General features: G+C 49.9%; 1 protein-coding gene across 1 annotated transcript; it reads left to right on the forward strand.

The window, feature by feature from the left end:
- The first annotated feature begins 268 nt into the window (after positions 1-268).
- Positions 269-18,301, forward strand: KLHL25 (kelch like family member 25). Its single transcript, XM_036389371.2, is given in 4 exon segments — positions 269-397; positions 10,416-11,225; positions 11,228-12,245; positions 16,844-18,301. Coding segments are annotated over 2 exon segments (1,767 nt in total). The 5' UTR covers positions 269-397; positions 10,416-10,432; the 3' UTR covers positions 12,202-12,245; positions 16,844-18,301.
- Positions 18,302-19,193: the final 892 nt, after the last annotated feature.

Raw genomic sequence — 19,193 nt, forward strand, 5'->3', positions numbered from 1 at the left:
ACCGGCGCGGGGCCCGCACCGAGCGGCCGCAGCTCGGCAGGGCCGGCCAGCGGAAGGCGGCCCTCAGCGCCGAGGCTCGCCCCGCCCACAAACCGCCCCCTCGCCCACAAACCGTCCTCCCTCCCTCCTATTGGTCGTTTCCCTCGCAGGGGGCGTGGCGAAATACTACGTCACGAGAAGAGCGTTCGCTGATTGGTGTCGGCGGCGGCGGGCGGCCCCGCCCCCGCGGTCCCACGCGCGGCCGGGCCCGCCCGGCGGGTACATTGTGCGCGGGGCCGCGCCGGGCCCGCTCCGCGCTCGCTCCGCGCTCCAGCCCCGCATTCCCGAGCTCCGCGTCCCTGGCACCCCGCGTGGGGAGCTTCCCGCCTCACGGAGATTCCTGCTCGGCCAAGCCACGGTGAGTGTTCTCCCCCCAGGTCTGGGTCCGCGCGCCGCTGGCAGACCCCCTCCGAGCACGGGGCTTGCGGGGGTTCGGAGCCGCGGGGACGGGGATGAGCCGGACCCCGGCAGGAGGAACCATGAGTGCTGCCCCCGGTACCGGCCCGGGGCTCGCTGGGGCTTTGGAGCATCGTGTTCTATAGGCAGGAAGCGGTAGGAAGAGGTTTAGGGAGTGGAAGGTCTTTTCACTTCTAAAGAAAAAAAAAATTAGTAAATATTAAACTTTAGCTATTTATTTCATTAATGAGAAAGTCAGGTGGCATTGCTTTTTGCTTTGCTTTTTTTTCTGCCTCTTTCGTCCTTATATATACATATATCTCAAAACTGTGCTCTAAGGGACACAACTTCCATGGCCTCTGATGAAATCAGTATTAAATCAGTTTGAACAAGCCTGTCTAGAGAAGTGAGCAGGTTTGTGTGAGTGACTGAGCTGAGCTGATAGAGGAGAAAACTAGTTCTTTCTCCTCCTCCTGTCCTCACAGGCCCCTTCACATTTAAACAAGTTAAGAGCCTATTTGATAGTTGGGTTGTCTAAATTTGTTCTGTCTTTATTTTCTTTATCTCTCCACTTGTGATTATTGGGGTAGGGGGCTTAGACCAGCCAGACCTGTGCTTGGAAAATCTGCCCTCAGCTTTGCATAAGCAGACAGCTGAATGTTTCATACTATTCCAGTGGAGAGTCCAAGTGTCATGACTGCTCTGTTTTCCTGTCCTGGCAATCTCTGCCTGGGTTCTCTTGTGATCTGCTGGAGAGATTTCCTCAGCCAGGGTGTTGTGGGATTTTGTAGCCTTCATCCAAATGTACCTCTTCCTCTCCAGGACAGATCCAGAGCCACAAGAAAAAAAACAAGCAGCTCTGCAACCTTTATACTTTGACAGCTTCCCTTGTTTTTCCTTCTTCCTTCCTGCATCTTGTGACACTTGTTTTTATTGAAGTTACCTTAGGAGCAATCTGAGATGTGTAACACAGCCCATGTGTTCTGGTGGTGGCCAGCTGCTGCTGTTGGCTCAGCTGCCCTGGTGACAGTCTCAGTCCAGAGTTCTGAGCTCTCCTCTTTCTGCTTTCTTGTCTCTGCTCCTGAGCTCTCCTGTATGTTCTGCTCTCTGTGCATCTCTCAAAGAGTGACTCCTTAATGCTATGGGATCCTTTCTGGGGCCTCTCTGTATTCCTGGTCCTGTTTTCTGCTGCAAATTAAATTTCATCTGAAAGCATATTTTGTCTCTTTTGTGTCTTTAACCCCAGCCATCTGCTCTGGCTTATCTTTGTGATAAGCCCAAGTAAAGCACTTGGGGAGGAGGCATAGGTGGAAGTCTGCTGTGCAACAGGAAGGTGTGGGGTTCTCAGAATTAAAAGCAGAGTGAAAATTGCTGCAGAATTGCACCATAATGTGGAGATGGGCGACTCAGCAGCTTCAGCACTGAAGAACTTAAATTTCCCATTCCTTTCTTGTTCATTTTCTCAAGTATTTGAGGATTGTTATCTGAAGTCCTCCTGCCTCAGCATGTGTGCAGTGTGGTATCCTCTCGTGCTGTGTTTGGGGCAGGCTCAAGTAACTCAAGCAGAGTCAAGCAGAGGGATTGGTGTCTCAGATGTGCTTTTGCAGAGGAGTTCAGGCCAGTTGAAAATGGTTTGACTGAAGGAACAAGGCAAAATAAATTTGTGAAGGCAACAGCTTGGGGACAGATGACAAGGTATTGCATAACATGTATTCCAAGTGTGTGAAAATGAGCATGAGTCTGATCCATAAGATGGTTCTTCTGGGAGTGCTGGACATGGTCTGGCATGGAGATAAAGGAGTGTGTGCATGCATATCTGTGTGTGCATATGCACATGTGAATTATGATAGCATTTTTGTCCCTGTGGCGGTGACCAACCATTCCCAAAGCCTGCAGGAGTTCAGGTCCTTCTTAGCAGTCAGGGGAAATTTCAGGCAATGTTTAGGAGGTGGATGAGTGAAACAGGAAGGACAGGATGTGGCCATCTGTGGAGGTGGGAGAGGAGGGCAGAGTTGGAGGTGCGGATGGAAGTGGCAGCGTTACAAAAGTGTTGAGCAGTGCCTTGGCTTGGCCCCGAGTAGGTGGGGCAGGACGGGCAGAGCTGGCCCAGGGTGTTGGTGGCAGCCACGCTGTGCTCGGGGACTGTGCAAGGGGCAGCTTTGGAGCCCTGTCAGCACTTGACCTGAGGGCCAGATTTGCTCCCCTCTTTCACAGGCTGGAGTTGAATTGCAGTGAGCACAGCTGGCTTTGCTGAAAACAGTGGCTGCAGAGATGCTGCCTGGGAAGCATTGAGCTGTAACAAGCTACCCCAAGCCCCCTGGCCTGACCTTTAACCACCATCACATCTCTCTGTCTTTGCTTATCAGCTTTATATCCCCATAGTGACTATTAGTATCACTCCAGCCAGAACAGACAGCTCTGTCTTTTCCCCATTGCTTCAGCCTGGGAATGCTGCATGTCCCATAACTGCTCTCTGCTTGCTGACCATTAGGCTTTGCAAAGACTACCAGTTTTATATGATAGCCTGTCACATTGTGGTGAGGCAAATTTATTACTGTACCACACTGGCAATCTGCTCTGCTTGCAGTGTGTGCAGGATGCCCAGGGCAGCCTGGGTGCTGCAGGGATGCCACAGTGGCACAGAACTTGCAAGCTGAGTGTGTGGTTTGATGCTGTGTGAGTACCAAAATGGAAAAATCAGAGTTTTTTGTTCCTTCTGTCCAAAGCCAGCGGGCAATAAGCAATGCCCTGTCTTGCAGCCCCAGACCCTTCAATATCTGTCAGTGCCTTACAATCCAGTTGGGAATGGATGTCCTCCTTGCCCAGCAGCATGAGGGGCTAATCCATTCAAGAGGCATGAGGGCCTCCCATCTCCACAGCTCTGAGCTCCAGCCAGAATTGCAAATGAGCAAACCAAACCTGGCAGTTGTACCATGATCTCCTGCCTGGCAGGGGTGTGGGGAAGGCAAAACAAAACCCCAGCTTAACTGGCCAGGCCCAAAATTGAAATCCTGCCCTGACAGCAGGCAGGCAGACAGACCTGTTTGGTGTGAGCATCCATGACAGGGCTTTTGGTCAGCCTGGCCACCAGAGCACTCAGCTCTGCCAGCCTCAGAGCTGGGAGAGTGGGAGGATCTGAGTAAGATCTCTGGAGTCAGCAGCTGCTGTGGTTATTCTGGCATTAATTTGATGTATACCACATCTCATCTCCTAAACTCTCCCTGGGAAGTGGCATGTGGTTCCTCTGTGTTTGAAGTACCAAAGGCCTTTTGCCTTTGCAGCACATTAGCAAGTTTGGCTTGCTTGGAAAGGGCTTTATCCTGCCCATATGGGGCTGGGGTAGGTACTGCAATCAAGTAGGCTGTTCCCATTCTGGAGCCTTTTTGGGTATAATTTGGAAGAGGGGATTGTGAACTCGCTTGCCTCCTCTGCAGCCCCCCATTCATTTTGCAAAGCGCCTGTGATTGATCTGGCAGAATGGGATGTATTCACAAGCAGAGCTGGAGGGAGCAGGAAGGACAAAACCCCACCACAGCCTCTGAAATGAATCACAGGCTCTGAAAAGATCCGCTGGGGTTAAGGCATAGCAGTGAAAAGCTATTGTCTGGAGCCTGGACTGTGGCTAAAAGCATTATTTATCCCAATTCGGGTAGTGGTTGTAGGAGGGCGTGGTATTCCCAGGAACAGCAAAGCCAGTGTGCTTAGTGGCGAACATGAACTTTATTTGGTTGTGTCACAGGTAGCTCAAGAAGCTTTTTGCAGTATCTCAGGTGCAGAGTAGCAAGTCCAGTACCTGAATTGCAAATAAACTGCATGGATTGCATGCAAAGAGGATTTCCTACAGGTAGTTTTATTGTGGTTATGGCATGGTTGCTTTTGATTCAGATGAGTGCATGTCGTAGATTTGAGGCACTACAGCCCCTTTTACCAGTGCTTTTGTGAGACAAAACAAGAATCTCACTAATTGGTTCAGCTTGGCAATAATGTTCTGATTTTCTGTCAAGTAAGTATAGGCATTTAGTAGATTCTTGTGGTGGCTGTAGGCTCAGAGTGGGGCATGGGTTTAAAGGGAGGAATGGTGGGTACTGCTGAGGATGGGATATGAGAATATGAGTGGGATATGAAACTCAGACTGAGTTTCAAAATGTTCAGATATGTACCCGGATCTTCTCCAGACAATCTGATTCCTGGAGCCTACAGAATTGGGCTTGGAAAACCTCCCAGTTTCTGTCTGAGCCAACAGAAGGAGCCTTTCACATGGTCTCTCTGTTTTCTGTCTAGGATGTACAGGCTAGACTAGGAAGTGAGAAAATGAGAAGAAATGATAAGGATGCCTCCCATTCTCAAAGGTTGGGGCAGGATCAGAAATTCTGCACTGGGGGGGATGGAGTCAGCTGCCTTTCCTTTGTTTGCCTATTTACAAATCTGGTGAAACATCAAGAGTTGGTCAGGAAGGGCAAATCCAGAGTGATACCCTCTGGTTCACAGCAGTTACATTGTCTGAATTCCAGCCTGCAAAATCCCAGTTGCATCTTTGCTGTGTTAGTCATCCTGAAGAGAACAGGAACAAATTTGGCTGACACAGGCAAACCACTAAATTCACTGGAATGGCTGGAGATGAACCCAACCTGTAAGAGAGCAAAGTCTGCATGCAGGCACGCAGTGGGGACAGAGCAGAGGGCATGCCTGGGAGATGATGTAGTGAAGGTCCCGTGCTGCCCACCTGGCAGCAGCCCAGGCTCCACACTCAACAAGTGTGCTGCTGCACTAAATGCCAGGTGCAGTTTTAATTCCTTTCATCTCAAGCACTCTTGACAGAAGAGCATTATTAGTGTTGAGCATTTCAAGCAGCTCCAAGCTGTGTACCTGACGGTCTGCTGTGTTATGCAAGGACAGGAAAATCATCAGAAAACATCTTCACATTTGTTCCTTCCCCTTTCTTGTTTTTTATGTCTCTCCCCCACCATCCTTTCCTGTTTTCTGTTGGTTTTTTCTGCTTTTGAAGCTCAAGCTGCCTCTGAGTACGTGAATGCCTGCATGTAACAGATCCCCTTTCTCAAACCTTTTGATGGTGTCCAGTGCTGGGAAATTGCATCTGAAACACAACTGGATCTGGCTCTGTGTTTGACAGCGTGTTGCCTCACTGCTCTTTTCTCCTAAGCAGTTTTGCAAGGAGCTCTTCCCTGTGAAGACAACACAGTAGGTGACTTTTATATGTCTGCTTTGCTACTCTCTACAATAAAAAGGGAGAAACTGGTTCTATAGCAGTAATTTTGGCCTGGGATAATGCTGCTGGCCTAAGCACCAGGTGGCAGAGTCCATGAGAACATTGGAAAGGTACAGATATTTGGGATGAGGGAGCAGGCACATTAGTAATTTAAAGAGAATTGATCCCCCTGCTTTCAGGGAGAACTTAAACTTCGGCTAAATTCAAGACAGTGTGTCAGCCACCAGGGTTGATTTTGTGAGATGGAGAGAAAATAAAGATGAATCTTATGCCTGCTGTCACAGACCCCATTCCAGGTGGGTCTGCTCTGATTTGGAAGGAGTGTCTGTATGTTGTAGTACAGCCCATGCATAGAGGGCCCATATGGCTTCTTGGGAATGAAACTCTGCTGTAGTTTAAGCAGCTTCATCCAGGTCTTCTAAGCTGAGCCAGCAAGGAACCTTACTGCTTATTTATTTACTTATTTACAGCTTTAAATATTGAGTGGGGCAAAAAGAAACATGTTCTGCTTGCTGCTTCTCTCATGGGTGTAACAGAAATTGCTAGTTTTGGATCATGGGACTTGGGGTCTTTGTTGGTGTTTAGCCAGCCTTTAGGATCTTGGGAGATCATAAATTTATCATTCATAAACCGTGGGATTTTTCTCTTCCAAGCAGAAATTATTCTTGATTCCCTGAAGTCCCACTGGGGAGCATATTAATCACTCTCAAATCTTGTCCTCTTGAAAGCAAGCAGGATCTCAGCTGGTGATTCCCTGCAGGTAGTGAATGAAATTGGAGATTTGTGGAGAGCCCCTTGGTTTGAGATGGAGGGGGAACCCCAAGCCTGGCTAATGATAGTTCATGTATCAATAGCCTTTCTGAGCTGTTCTCATATGCAGTTCTTTTGTGACTGGGGACAGGGCCTGATACAGCTTCAGAGTATCTGTCTAAGAGGCACTTGGGTTTTTCAAGAGGTGGTAGAGTGTCTCCTGAGGTTCTCCTAGAGGACCATTCCAGCAGGGCTCTGGAAGGGTGACCCATCAGCCTGGGAGGGAAAGTCCTCTGCTGGAGTGTGGTTTTTAGGAAGCAAAAGGCACTCGGACAGGAGAGCTGTGGCTCTCATGTGGGGAGTTTGGCCAGCTCTCTGCTTTTGTTTTTCCCTGTATTCTCTTTGCAAGCTTTGTCCTGTCCAGAGAGACTGCTGGGGCGTTTTCTTCATGAGCTGAGATTTGAGGGGTCTTTTTTTCTTGAGCCAACTCCTTCCCTCTTTCAGGATTGCTGTCTGCCCTGTCAGGATGAGTGGAAGGATTTTCAAAGCAACCTTATCTTCCTCTACTGGAAAAAACCTGTCTTTCCCATTCTGGCTGCACAAAGGCTGCAGACAGCCAGGGGAATACTTCAGCCAGCAGACAGCATTGGATAGCTGTCAAAAAGCTGATGCCCCTCTGCCCTCATCCATATGGAAGAAGGATTATTATCTGCCTCTGTGTGCAGTAAGATCCCTTTAAAGGTTATGCAGTAGATACTTATTTTTTCAATAACTGCCTTTCGAGGGAAAAGAAATGAATGCAGCGTGGAGAAATTCCAAGCCCCAGTTTGTTCAGGTCGTGCCTTCTGCTGTTCCACAACAGCTTCCTGCATGATGGAAGAAGCAGCTGGGAGCTCTGATAACCCCCAGGCTCTCACAGAGCAGGTGGGAGCTTGGCAAGGGCCACTGACAGGTTGCTTTGTGTAAAGTGCTCCTCATTCAGAGTGGTTCTGCTTTTTCTCTTTAGCTCAGTAGTTGGGTAAGGGAGCAAGGAGTGTGGTAGGGACCAAATTGTGCTCTACATGTGTGTGCTTCAGAGAAATGCATGTGTCACAGGTCCAGCCTGCCCATGGCTGCAGTTAAACATGGCTTAAATCGAAGCACTTCTGTGCATGTTGTGAAATTGTAGAAGACATTTTGCCTACAGGCTTCAGAGGTTTGTCAGCTGCTACATTGTGGAAGAAATTTTCCAGATGAAGTAGCCGCTGCCTGCAGTTTCTGTTTGTCTGATATGGGTGAGATGATGCCAAGGTCTCTGGTAGACTGAGGCATGCAGTGAGGGGAGTTTGTGAGTGGAAGGATTAGTGTCTGCCACTTTTCTGCTTGTGCCCAGCTGTGGCAGGATCCAAGAAGCCCTCAGAAAAAGCTGTTTGGGTGTTGCTGAAAACCACAAGCAAGACTTTCTGGTGAGATGGCTGCACCCCATTGTTCAGGAGCTGCTTTAGTTTCAGTTTAATGGTCTCTCTAACCCTGCTTGTCTGTGACCAGTGACATCCAGTGTCATAAACCCACTCCAGGAGAGGCCAAGTAAAGGGGCTGTGACTGTGTCCTCTTTAGCTTTCAGAATTCCAGCTGGGGGTCGGTTGGTGCCTGTAGTGAACATGATAGCAAGAGCAGTGGACTACCAATTGGAGCTGGACTACCAGTTTCCCTGGATGTTTTTCAGTACGTATAAGATAGAAATATTATTTGCCTCCAAGTTCCTTGGGATAGATATTTGATGCTGGAAGTCTGAGATTTGAAATATATGTGTGTGCACACGTGTGATATATCTATGTGTCCTTACGTGTATGTATATACATATAAAAAATGTCTTTGCTGCAGCTTTTATATAGACATTTCAATTTTTTAAATGACCTGCTCCTTGCACTCTGAGTAGGTGCTTTTAATCTTAGTGTCAGAAAAATCATTGCTGCCTTCCTGCAGTCTTTGTGTTTGTTTCCATAGCTGTCCTATATAAATTGCTTCTTTTTTTGTGCATAAGCAAATCAAAGGTTAACAGTGAATAGTTGACCTGAGCTGTGAGAAAAGAAAGCCATAGCAGTGGCAGGGTGGTTTCTGAGGTTGTAGGAAGAGGAACCTAAATCAATAGCTTTTAGCAGACTCATAAATGTTTCATTTGTATTTCTCGCTTCGGCGTTGACATGGGAATCCAAATAACCCCTTAAATTAGTGTTGTTCCTGCGCTGGATGTAGATGTTGGAAACATTTCCTTCAGATGCACTTCAAAGTGCTGTTCCGTAATGGCATTTTCCTTCCTGTTTTGGAGCCTTGCTTCTGCACAGCCTCCAGTCATGAGTGAAATGAACTTGTCAGCCTCTATCCCAGGCTGCCAGAGTTTGGGCCATGGATATGGACATTTCCCACCCAACAACCCACATCAGTGTTCCTGAGGCTGAGCAGGACTTGTGGCTGCTTGGGCACGCTGATGTTTCTGCATGGAGAAGCGCAGAGACTTTTCCCTGGACTGTGACACAGCCCTGAGGAATGAGTGAGGCCTTGAGAAGACCAACCTCAATAACTCTTGACAGCGGGTGGGGAAGGAGCAACATGCCCACAACTGTTTGTCTCATTCAGACTCTTTTGGAGGTGCTGGAGAAGCAGGGGCAGGAAGCTCATGAGCAGAGCCTGAGTCAGGCAACTTATCTGGCCATCTGCCTCTTCCTGAGGTCATCCACCCATGGAGTGTGGGAGGGTTGAGCAGCTCCAGGTCAGTGCCAGGTCAAGGCTGTGACCTCCTGGCAGCCTGGGAGTGCAGCAGCCATTCTCTCAGCATTTTGTGGTTTCCTCCAAGACCCCAGTGCTGGCTGGGGAGGACTGGGCTCATCTGCAGACCTTGTGTTTGCAGGCTGGAGAGACCCTTGAGAAATCCCAGCCTGCGAAGAGCAAGTTAAAAAAAAAGCCCATCCAACCAACATTAACAAAAAGAACCCATCTAAAAAGCCTTCCCCAACTGTCTTGTCTAAACAATTCAGTGACTGGAGTGAAGGTTGACCCCATTTTGATTTTTTCAGCTTCATTTTTCAAACCTCAGGACAAGTTCTGTATTAACTTTCTCCTGTAAGAGAGGGCTGTGCATGTGTATCTGTCTGTCTGCTTTAGTTACATGGGAAGCAAAATACAGCTGGCTAAAGTATTTTGGAGTAAATGACTTGGATTTTATCATCTAGGTAGTATTAATTTAATTAGTCCAAAAGGGTTTTCTTCTACAGGCAAGGATTGGTATCAGGTAGCACTAATGTGAAATAGTAGCTAATAAAAGCCTTGTGTTTGATTCTGCCTGTCTGGTAAAAAACATAATTTATGTCTTTCTTTTGTCTTATTCTGAATAGAATCTGCCCTGAAAAATGTTTAAGTCACATGAGGTGTCTGGTGAGTTTTATAATCAAAAAGTGCAACAAATGGGTTTGGTAAAATCAGTTCAAACTTTTGGCTTCTGCCGGTAATTAAATATTTTGTAAATAAAACCTGTAGCAGTTGCTTTTCCTAAACCTGCAGTAATCTACATGAAAATCAGAAGCCAAACTTAATTTCTGCTGAGCCAAGAACAGACCAATGCCCTTTATCCTGGATAGTCTGCTCTCTCAATGCTGTTTTCTAAGGAAAAATAACTCTTCTGCGGTTTGCCAATACCCTCTGGGGGACTGTTGAAACAATCTACACCAAGTTTGGGGTTTGATTGCCTCACTTTGTTGCTCCTTTGTTGAAACCAAAGCAGAATTTCCCCCTTCACCCCGCTCTGCTTTCTCATCCTGCTCAGCCTGAGTTAGATTTTTTGGAGGATGCGAGAGTGCAGGAGGAAAGGGTGCAGGAGCAGCCATGGAGCAGGAGCCACAGGGATGTCACCTGGAGCTTTGAGATCCACTGGCAGTGTACCAGGGTTGGATAACTAATGCGTGTGGTCTCCATGCTTTGTATCAGTCAGGATGAGGGAATAATGCTTTCCCTGTTTGTCTCCCTGCAGGCAAGAGCTGTGCCGCCATGTCGGTCAGCGTGCACGAGAACCGTAAATCCCGCACCAGCACCGGCTCCATGAACATCCTGCTTTACCACAAGGCCTCCCACCCGGACTGCGTCCTGTCCCACCTGAACACCCTGCGCAAGCACTGCATGTTCACCGATGTCACCCTCTGGGCAGGGAACAGGTCCTTCCCCTGCCACCGGGCAGTGCTGGCTGCCTCCAGCAGGTACTTTGAGGCCATGTTCAGCAACGGCCTCCGGGAGAGCCTGGATGATGAGGTGAACTTCCATGACAGCCTCCACCCGGAGGTGCTGGAGCTGCTGCTGGACTTTGCTTACTCCTCTCGGATCATTATCAACGAGGAGAATGCCGAGTCCCTCCTGGAGGCTGGGGACATGCTGCAGTTCCACGATGTCCGAGATGCTGCGGCTGAGTTCCTGGAGAAGAACCTCTACCCTTCCAACTGCCTGGGCATGATGCTGCTCTCGGATGCTCATCAGTGCCGGCGGCTCTACGAGCTCTCCTGGAGGATGTGCCTGGTCAACTTTGAGACTGTTCACAAGAGTGAGGACTTCAACAACCTTTCCAAGGACACTTTGCTGGACCTCATCTCCAGCGATGAGCTGGAAATCGAGGATGAAGAAAAGGTCTTTAAGGCTGTCATGCAGTGGGTGAAATACGACCTGGACGAGCGGAAGGCTTATCTCCCAGAACTTCTGAGGAATGTTCGTCTGGCTTTGCTTCCTTCAGAATGCCTCAAGGAAGCCTTGGCTTGCGAGGACTTGATCATGGTGGATGAAAGGAACAAGCTTGTCTGGATGAAGCTATTCAGTGCAAGAAGAAGATCCTCCAGAATGATGGGGTGGTCACCAGCCTCTGTGCCAGGCCTCGCAAAGCTGGGCACACCTTGCTGATCCTGGGAGGACAAACCTTCATGTGTGATAAGATCTACCAAGTGGATCACAAAGCAAAGGAAATTATTCCCAAAGCAGACCTGCCGAGTCCACGGAAGGAGTTCAGTGCCTGTGCTATCGGCTGCAAAGTGTACATCACTGGAGGCAGGGGCTCGGAGAACGGGGTCTCCAAAGATGTTTGGGTTTATGACACCGTGCATGAGGAATGGTCCAAAGCTGCCCCAATGTTAATCGCTCGGTTTGGGCATGGCTCAGCTGAATTGGAAAACTGCCTCTATGTGGTTGGTGGACACACTGCAGTAGCTGGAGTCTTCCCTGCTTCTCCTTCTGTTTCCTTGAAGCAAGTAGAGAAGTACGACCCCATATCCAACAAGTGGATGATGGTGGCTCCGTTGAGGGACGGCGTGAGCAACGCCGCGGTGGTGAGCGCCAGGCTGAAGCTCTTTGTCTTCGGTGGCACCAGCATCCACCGAGACATGGTGTCCAAAGTGCAGTGCTACGATCCAGCTGAGAACCGATGGACCATCAAAGCCGAGTGCCCGCAGCCCTGGCGCTACACGGCAGCCGCTGTCCTGGGCAGCCAGATTTTCATCATGGGAGGGGACACGGAGTTCACGGCAGCCTCCGCCTACCGCTTCGACTGCGAGACCGACCAGTGGACGCGCATCGGGGACATGACGGCCAAGCGCATGTCCTGCCACGCCCTGGCCTCGGGCAACAAACTCTATGTGGTAGGAGGCTACTTTGGCACTCAGAGGTGCAAAACGCTGGACTGCTACGACCCCATGTCAGACACGTGGAACTGTATCACCACGGTGCCTTACTCGCTCATCCCCACAGCTTTTGTCAGCACCTGGAAGCACTTGCCCTCGTGATGAGGGGCAGGGCCTTGGGGGTTGTTTCCAGGAGGTCAATGAAGGTAAGGGTCTCCTCCTCTTAAATTAAAAATTACTGTCTTGCCTCAGTTATATCTCCACACACCACAGGTGCTCATGAAGTAATTTTATGGGAAAATACTCATCCTCGCAGTATCTTAAGAGATACATCTACATAGACGGCTGGGGCCTCTCTCCTCCTGCTCCAAGGTGGCTGGATGTACCAGCCTCACCCTTCTGTGGGGGGGTGGATGGGCAGATGAGTCCACACCTGCTCTCACCATGGAATACATCCTGTTCCCATGCAGCTGAGGGAGTTAAGGTTCCTAAAAACACTTGTATGTGACTCCTGGGAGATACCAGGGCAGAAGTGCTTTGGAATGTCTCAGTAGTTTGATATTTTTGCTGATTTTCTGGGTGATGTATTTAGAACTGTTGAATATGTAGGCAAGTGACCCTTGGAATGCCAGCAAATCCTGGTTCTCTTTTTATGCTCTCTGTTTACATTTCAGTGGGTAGCAGAAGCAAAAGCACAGAAGCCATGGTGCATTTGATGGTCTTGGTGTTTATTTATCATCCAAACAGTTGCTTGTTAAATCAGAACTTCTGAGACTTCTGTGTCAGACCTGAGTGGGAGGGAAAGGGTTTTGTAACCAGAAGAAGAATGTGTTTATCAGTGTTTTGGGTTGTGTGAGAATAAGAAAGTTGGTGGAAACCCATGATGTTGTGTCTCATTCTGGCGCTCTGATTTTCTCTTGCTCGGGGAAGGTGCTCCTGCAGTGCCCCTGGGACAGGGTTTCTGCTTCCTCCCCTTTCCTCCCCAGTGGGGTATTTGGTTGCTGTTCTGGTTGTCAGTGTGGCTCCACAGGGCTTTGCATGTCCTCACCAACTTGTGCTGAGATGCAGCTGGCCTGGCAAAGCCCAAAAACTCTTCTCATCTTGCATTGTGAAAGCAGATAGTGATACAGGCAGCACTTAGATAGCATCACCTTCCCAGGAAGTCAGTAACACGTCTGCTAGCTCAGTGTGCAGGTTTCTCAGTGCCAGCAGCACACACAGCCCTGCTCTGGTGGTTGCAGCCTGCATCCCAGCCAGCTGAAGGAGCTGGGAATCCCTCACTATGGGTGTGGGATTGACAAGCTTCACTTAGAGTTTTATTTGGAAAGTGGGGACTGAGGGGAGGGAAATTCTTCCACAGACTCATCAAAATCCACTTCACTTAATACAGGGAGGAAGGAATGCTGCCCAAACCCTCTAACACCCTCTCACTTCCCTGCTTTCCACTTGGTGTGGTTGGTGTGCCTGGGAATCGCCCAGCGGGTGAAATTGCTGGCACCTCCCAGTGATCATCTTTTTTGATGCCAGGTGGGAACCAGGGAGGAGTTCCTGGCACCTCAGCCAGGGATTAGCCCAACGTGACCACCTGCTTTTCTCAGGTGGGAAAAAAACCACCCAGGGCATTACGCTGGCCTCTGTGAAACACCTGGTTTTAACATGGGTTGGACCACCATGAGGGCAGGGCAAGATTGGAAAGGGTTAAAATGAGACCTTAAAGTAAGGTCTGTAAGATAATGGCCTTTCCAAATTCTCCTCCTCAGGCGTTGCCTAGCATCTGTCACGGTGGCTCAGTAATCTAATTAACTGTCACTTGGCTATTAAATATTGCAGCAAAGACTGTGAGGACTCCATCATTTTCAGCTCAGGTCAATGGGGCCTCCCTTTAAGAGCCATCCTAGAGCTGACAGTTAATTTTCTCTGGTAGCAGATGCATCTGAATATTAAAGCTCAACACCAGCCACATGGCTGGGAGTAGGAATAGGGGGTAGTTTGAGATGGGAGTCAATTCCTCAGCCACTAAATAAAAAACAGTCTTCAAAGTCACAGTGATGTTATTTGCCTCTCCTACCTTTTTCCTCCCTACTGTATTTGGGTTGTTCAGACCTAATAAATAGTTTTGTGGGGGTTGTACTGATACTTCTTTTCCCCCCTGTAACTGGGAGCCTGACACAAGCACAGAAAACCAGAAACTGCAAATAAAACTGGTGAAAAGTCACTGTGTGAGGGTTTTATGTGCTTTTTTGGCTCTGCCTCCAGTCTTCGGTTAAAAGAACTATTTAAAATACATGCAAGCTCTTGCCAGAAAGAATGTCTGTCCACGTGGTTTTTCTAGAGTGGTTTTTTTTTATTTCATTTAGTGAGTGAATGTCCCTGATGTGCACATCCCATGTGCCTGCCTTGGCTGTCCTGGCTGTGCAAAATCTGGACTTGGGAACCGGGGTGACTGGTTGTAGGATCCTATGGCTGTGATCCAGTTCTTCCCATTGTCCTATTGCAGGTCTGGCCAAGGGGTTTTCTGGTTTGCAGCTCCCACCGTGAAAGGTCTCTGCTCAAACACCTGATTTGGTCCTTATTCAAGTAGGGATGCCCAGAAGGCAGGCTGGCCAGCACCTGGCCAGTTTCCTATGGAACTGCCTGTCCTCACCTGGAAAACCTCAGGAGCAGCCACCCCTCGGAGCAGAGCAAGGTGGGCTGGTGGAAAAAGGCATGGGCAATCACGTGGCAGGAGACAGAACTTTGTCCTCATGGAAAAAACAACCTCCTGCCCATAAACTGGTCCCTGAAAACCAAACAGTCTGTCCTTGACTAATGTTGGTCATAAAGCACCCAGCCTGCTTTTCCTGTGAAGCATAAAACTGATCAGCTGGAAATGCTTCCTCAAGGGCATGGCCTTTGCCCTTCCCAGACAGAGCAGGGACACATTTCAGCAGAGGTCCCAGTACTGCTGCCAGGGAGGCTGTGTGACATTAATTTAGTGCTTATTACCCACAGTTAATTCCAGGAATCAAGTGTGATTAGCAGTATGAAATGTGAAAGCCTCATCCCCTCCCAGCCGAGGTGGTGGAGCCATAGGGGAGGCAAAACATGCCAAATGAGCACTGGGCTAATCAAGGCTCAGTGTTGATAAGGACAAGCACAGCCCAGCCCAGGGGAGGGGGTGGGTGGTTTGTCACGGTGCTGTGCAGAGACACTTGATGGGGAACAACTCAGCCCCTCCTCAGAGGTGACTTCAGGCAGCTCCAGGAACAGGTTCTCCAAGCTGCCTGTCTCCACATTAAAGTGGCTTCTCCACACTCTCTGTCCTGTGTGACAGGGGCAGAGTCACAGATGGGGATGGGATGGTCACTTCAGATTTCATGGTCCAGCCAGGAAGGTGAATTAGAAAGAGGAGTCACTGCATCCCTCTGTGCTGGCTCCTGAGCCTCAAATGCTTTCCTGGGGTGGAGATGTTGGAGTTCCCATCTCCAAACAAACAGGACAACCCAAGCCCTGTAGCATCCAGGAGCCAGGGGTTCCCCTGCCCAGAGGTTCCTAATCAGGTACTTTTTAGCCCCTACAGTACCCTCCTCACAGTCTTCACTGTAGGGAGCAGAGATTGGTGGCTGGGCACTGCTCTGGCACTGATTCCTGGGGCACATCAGAAGCTCAGAGTTGATTTTGTGGCTTCCACTGGAGCCCTTTGGTGTGTGCTTAGCTCCTGTGAGGGCTGAGGGTGGCACCAGCAGCTGGTGCCTGCCTTTGGGTGGGCACTTGAGTGACTGAGGCTGAAGGGTTTTGAGGCTGTTCTGGCACCTGAAATCTGAACTTTGGCCCCAGAGCTCCTGCAAAGATTTAGGCTGTATGCCAGGCCCTGAGCTGTATTCCAATACCACACTCACACTAGGAATTGGGTCAGTTCCATGGTTTTTCCTGGTTATTATATTACAGCTTAGATAACAAGCCTTTTTTGCAAGCTTACACAGCTTACAGCTGCCTGGTGTGGCTCCCTTCACACATGCAGCTTGCATCATTCCCAGCTCCATCCAGAGCCCCGCTCACAGAAAGGCACCTTCCCATGCCAAGCCCTGTGTACCTGCAAAGAACAGCCCCAAAAAAACCTCAGGATATCTGCTGGCTCCTAGAGGCTGCTGCTCACCTGCATGCTGCTGGGGTGGGTGGTTGCTTGGGACCTGCTGGAATTCCTGGAACAGAGTCACAGCTGGTTTCTCCCAGTGGCTCCTAGGAAACCCATTTGCATGTGTATAATAGGGAGGCCGGATAAACAGGGATTGCAGTTTTTCTGCCGCTGCTGCTCTTTCCAAGTGGCTGGTTGTCTCTGAAGCCAGTTTATCAAGCAGTGTTGGAAGGGAGTGGCTGGCCTGGGGAGGAAAGTCGATGAAAATCAGGCTTTTCCTAACCCTGGGCAGATGGAAACATGTGCAGTCTGAGCTTGGCCCCAGACTGTATTAATCAACCCCTTGGAAATGTCAGTGATACGGATGTTTTTGGAGGAACCTGTGGAAAAAGAGAAAAAGGGTCTTTTTGTTTTGTCTGTTCCAGTTTTTGGGCCTTCCTCCTTGCCCTAAAAAAAAAAGAGTGAAACTCTTTTCCCTCAATTTTTCATTCCCTTATCATGTCCACTGAAGTTTGGTACCTGGCTCTGAGCCCTCCCCGGCTGCAGCCCCCTCTCCTGTCCTGCACAAGCAGAGGACACCTCAACTCCTAAAGAAACCAGCTGCTTTCCACCTCAGGGAGTCGGGGTAACCCCAGTGTGGGCTGAGCTGAGCACCACACCAGTTAATGAGCTTTCTCTTTCCTTCCCCAGATGCCAGAGTCACATCCATGTCCCCTCTCTTGCGGCTGGAGCCAGCACAGTGACCGAGAGCCTCCTGTCCTCCCGCACAGGGACTCCGAGGCAGCTTCCACATCCCTTCCTGGCACCAGGATGGGAGGCACAGCTCCTGCCTGCATCACACCAGGGGGTCACCAAGGGCCACCCAGCCCCACCACTGCTCACTGGCCTGCATCACATCAAAGCCAGAGCCCTGCCTTGCTAGGCTGAGCACGGGGATGGCTTGTGGGCCCCCATGGACAAATAGGGCTGGGGAGATGGAGGCTGCATCCCTCAGCAAACATGGCTGGGTAGCCCTTTTTGTTACTCAGTTGGGGGGGTTAAGAGATATTATATGTTTTTCTCTAAGGCAGTGAACTTGCCATTGGCAGTGCTTGCTGCGTGGGTGACTTGGAAGTGTTTGTTAAAGGGAACAAGGTGAGAGCACCTGGCTCTCCCCATCCTCTGGCCATTTCATAGAGGCAATGGCTATTGAAATATTAAAACACAGGAGTTTGGGATGGCTGCCAGCAGCACCGCGTACTGTGACAAAACAGGGCAGATGCCTTTTGGTTTGTACTTTGGGCCTTTTAAATTCCTCCCCCCCACCTTTCCTCACTGCTGTGATTTGGTCAGAGGCCGGGTAGCTCCCCACACACAGCTGCTGGGAAGAGCACAGGGCTCTGTTAGTGTGCCAAGGCAGCAGCACCACTGCTGAGATATTCCCCAGATAAAGCCCACTGCGTGCTCAGAGCCGGTCTGCTGAGCTTCCCTGTGTGTGGGTGAGGCTCTCACTGCAAAGGAGCAGAAAAAGGGGTGCAGTGGGGAATGCTTGTGCCTTGGGAAGGGGCACCTTGGCTCCAGCAAGGAGGGAGAGCAAGAGGATGAGGATGGCGTTGCAGGGTGGGCTGGGGAGGGATCCCCCTCCTTCCTGCTGCACCCCACACCCTGGCTTCCCCTTGGAGAGATGTGAGCGTTTCTGACGGCGTGCTGCCTGCCAGCACTTGGGCTGAGGCTGCCCCAGGTTATCCACGCACGCTGGCTGCCAACTGTGTTTGGGATTATGCATCCAAGAGCTGTCAGCCCGAGCCATTCCTCATTTTGCTGTGGAGGAAGGCACGTGGATTTCAGGCTGTCAGTACAGGGATGCAGCTCCTGACCAGCCACTGCCGAGGACTGGTCCTGCACCGCCCCAGCATCCTGCTTCCCTGCACAACGGATCTCCAGCTTCTCCAGGCTTGCCTCTCTCCCCTGGATGAGCCTGGGCTGTAGCCTGGCCAGCTGAATGATGCAATGCCATGAAAAGCCTTGACACAGCTTCAAACAGCAGAGGTCTTTTGGGAGCAGCGGGTGCTGTCGCTGCTGGGAAGAACACACGTTCCACGCCGCCAGCCTGCCATGAGCTGGATGACGTTTATTTACATCTTCTGGGCTTTTGTTTTGGTTTTTTTTTTTTTTTTTCCCCTTCAGCTGCTTGTGAACTTTAATAAAAATGATGATCTGGGAAACTGTTTGTGTGTTTTTCACAGGAGTCTTCATTCAGAAGTTGGATTTAGGTCTAATAACAGGGCCGAGGACTAATAACAGGGTTGGCACACCATGGGGTGGTTCACAAACAGCCTCCAAAGCAACCAGCCCGTCTGTAATTATTATTGCTTCAGTGCTTGGGAAACTGAGGCACAATGTCAAGTGTCTTGTCCAAGGTTAATGGTAGATCTGGGAATTAAATCCAGGGCTCCTCATGTCCTGAGGACATCATGTGGCTCTCTGTTCTACAGCTGCTCTCACTCAGCTCGTCCATGCCATGGTTTCAGGAGAACTTGCAAGTCTGCAGTGCTAATAACACCTGCCAAATAGGTTGAGGGGCCCAGCACAGACACAGCCATACTCCTGCAGGGAAAGCCAGTAATTTCTAAGGAAGACAAGAAGAATTCATGCTTCTGTTTTCCTTATTTGCCTTCTCTTGGCTGCTGCAGCTCCCAAGAAAGGGGCCTTTTGACAGGAGAGATGCGCTTTCCAGCTGGAGCTCCTTTCCACGCTCCTCTTCCATGTGCATCTCTCTCCATCCCAGAGGAGCACACAGAGGCACAGGGAGATCCAGCCCTGCTCTGGGAACACTCTGGGAGGGTTTTCCCTCCCTACAAGACCATCAGCTCCAGCTGTGCTCAGGGCTGGGATTGTGGGAGCATTGCTCAGAGCAGCGAATTGGCACCAGGCAAATTTGTGTTTGCCTTCTCCTCTTGTAGCAGGGGCTGTTGGGCTTGGGAAGCAAAACTTCCTATGAGTGTTATACAGGGTCTCAAAGGGATTTGGAGCCTGAATTTCTGAGTTGCAAAGGAGACAG

This window comes from Molothrus ater, chromosome 13 (genome assembly GCF_012460135.2).
Source record: "Molothrus ater isolate BHLD 08-10-18 breed brown headed cowbird chromosome 13, BPBGC_Mater_1.1, whole genome shotgun sequence".
NCBI classification, from domain to species: domain Eukaryota; kingdom Metazoa; phylum Chordata; class Aves; order Passeriformes; family Icteridae; genus Molothrus; species Molothrus ater.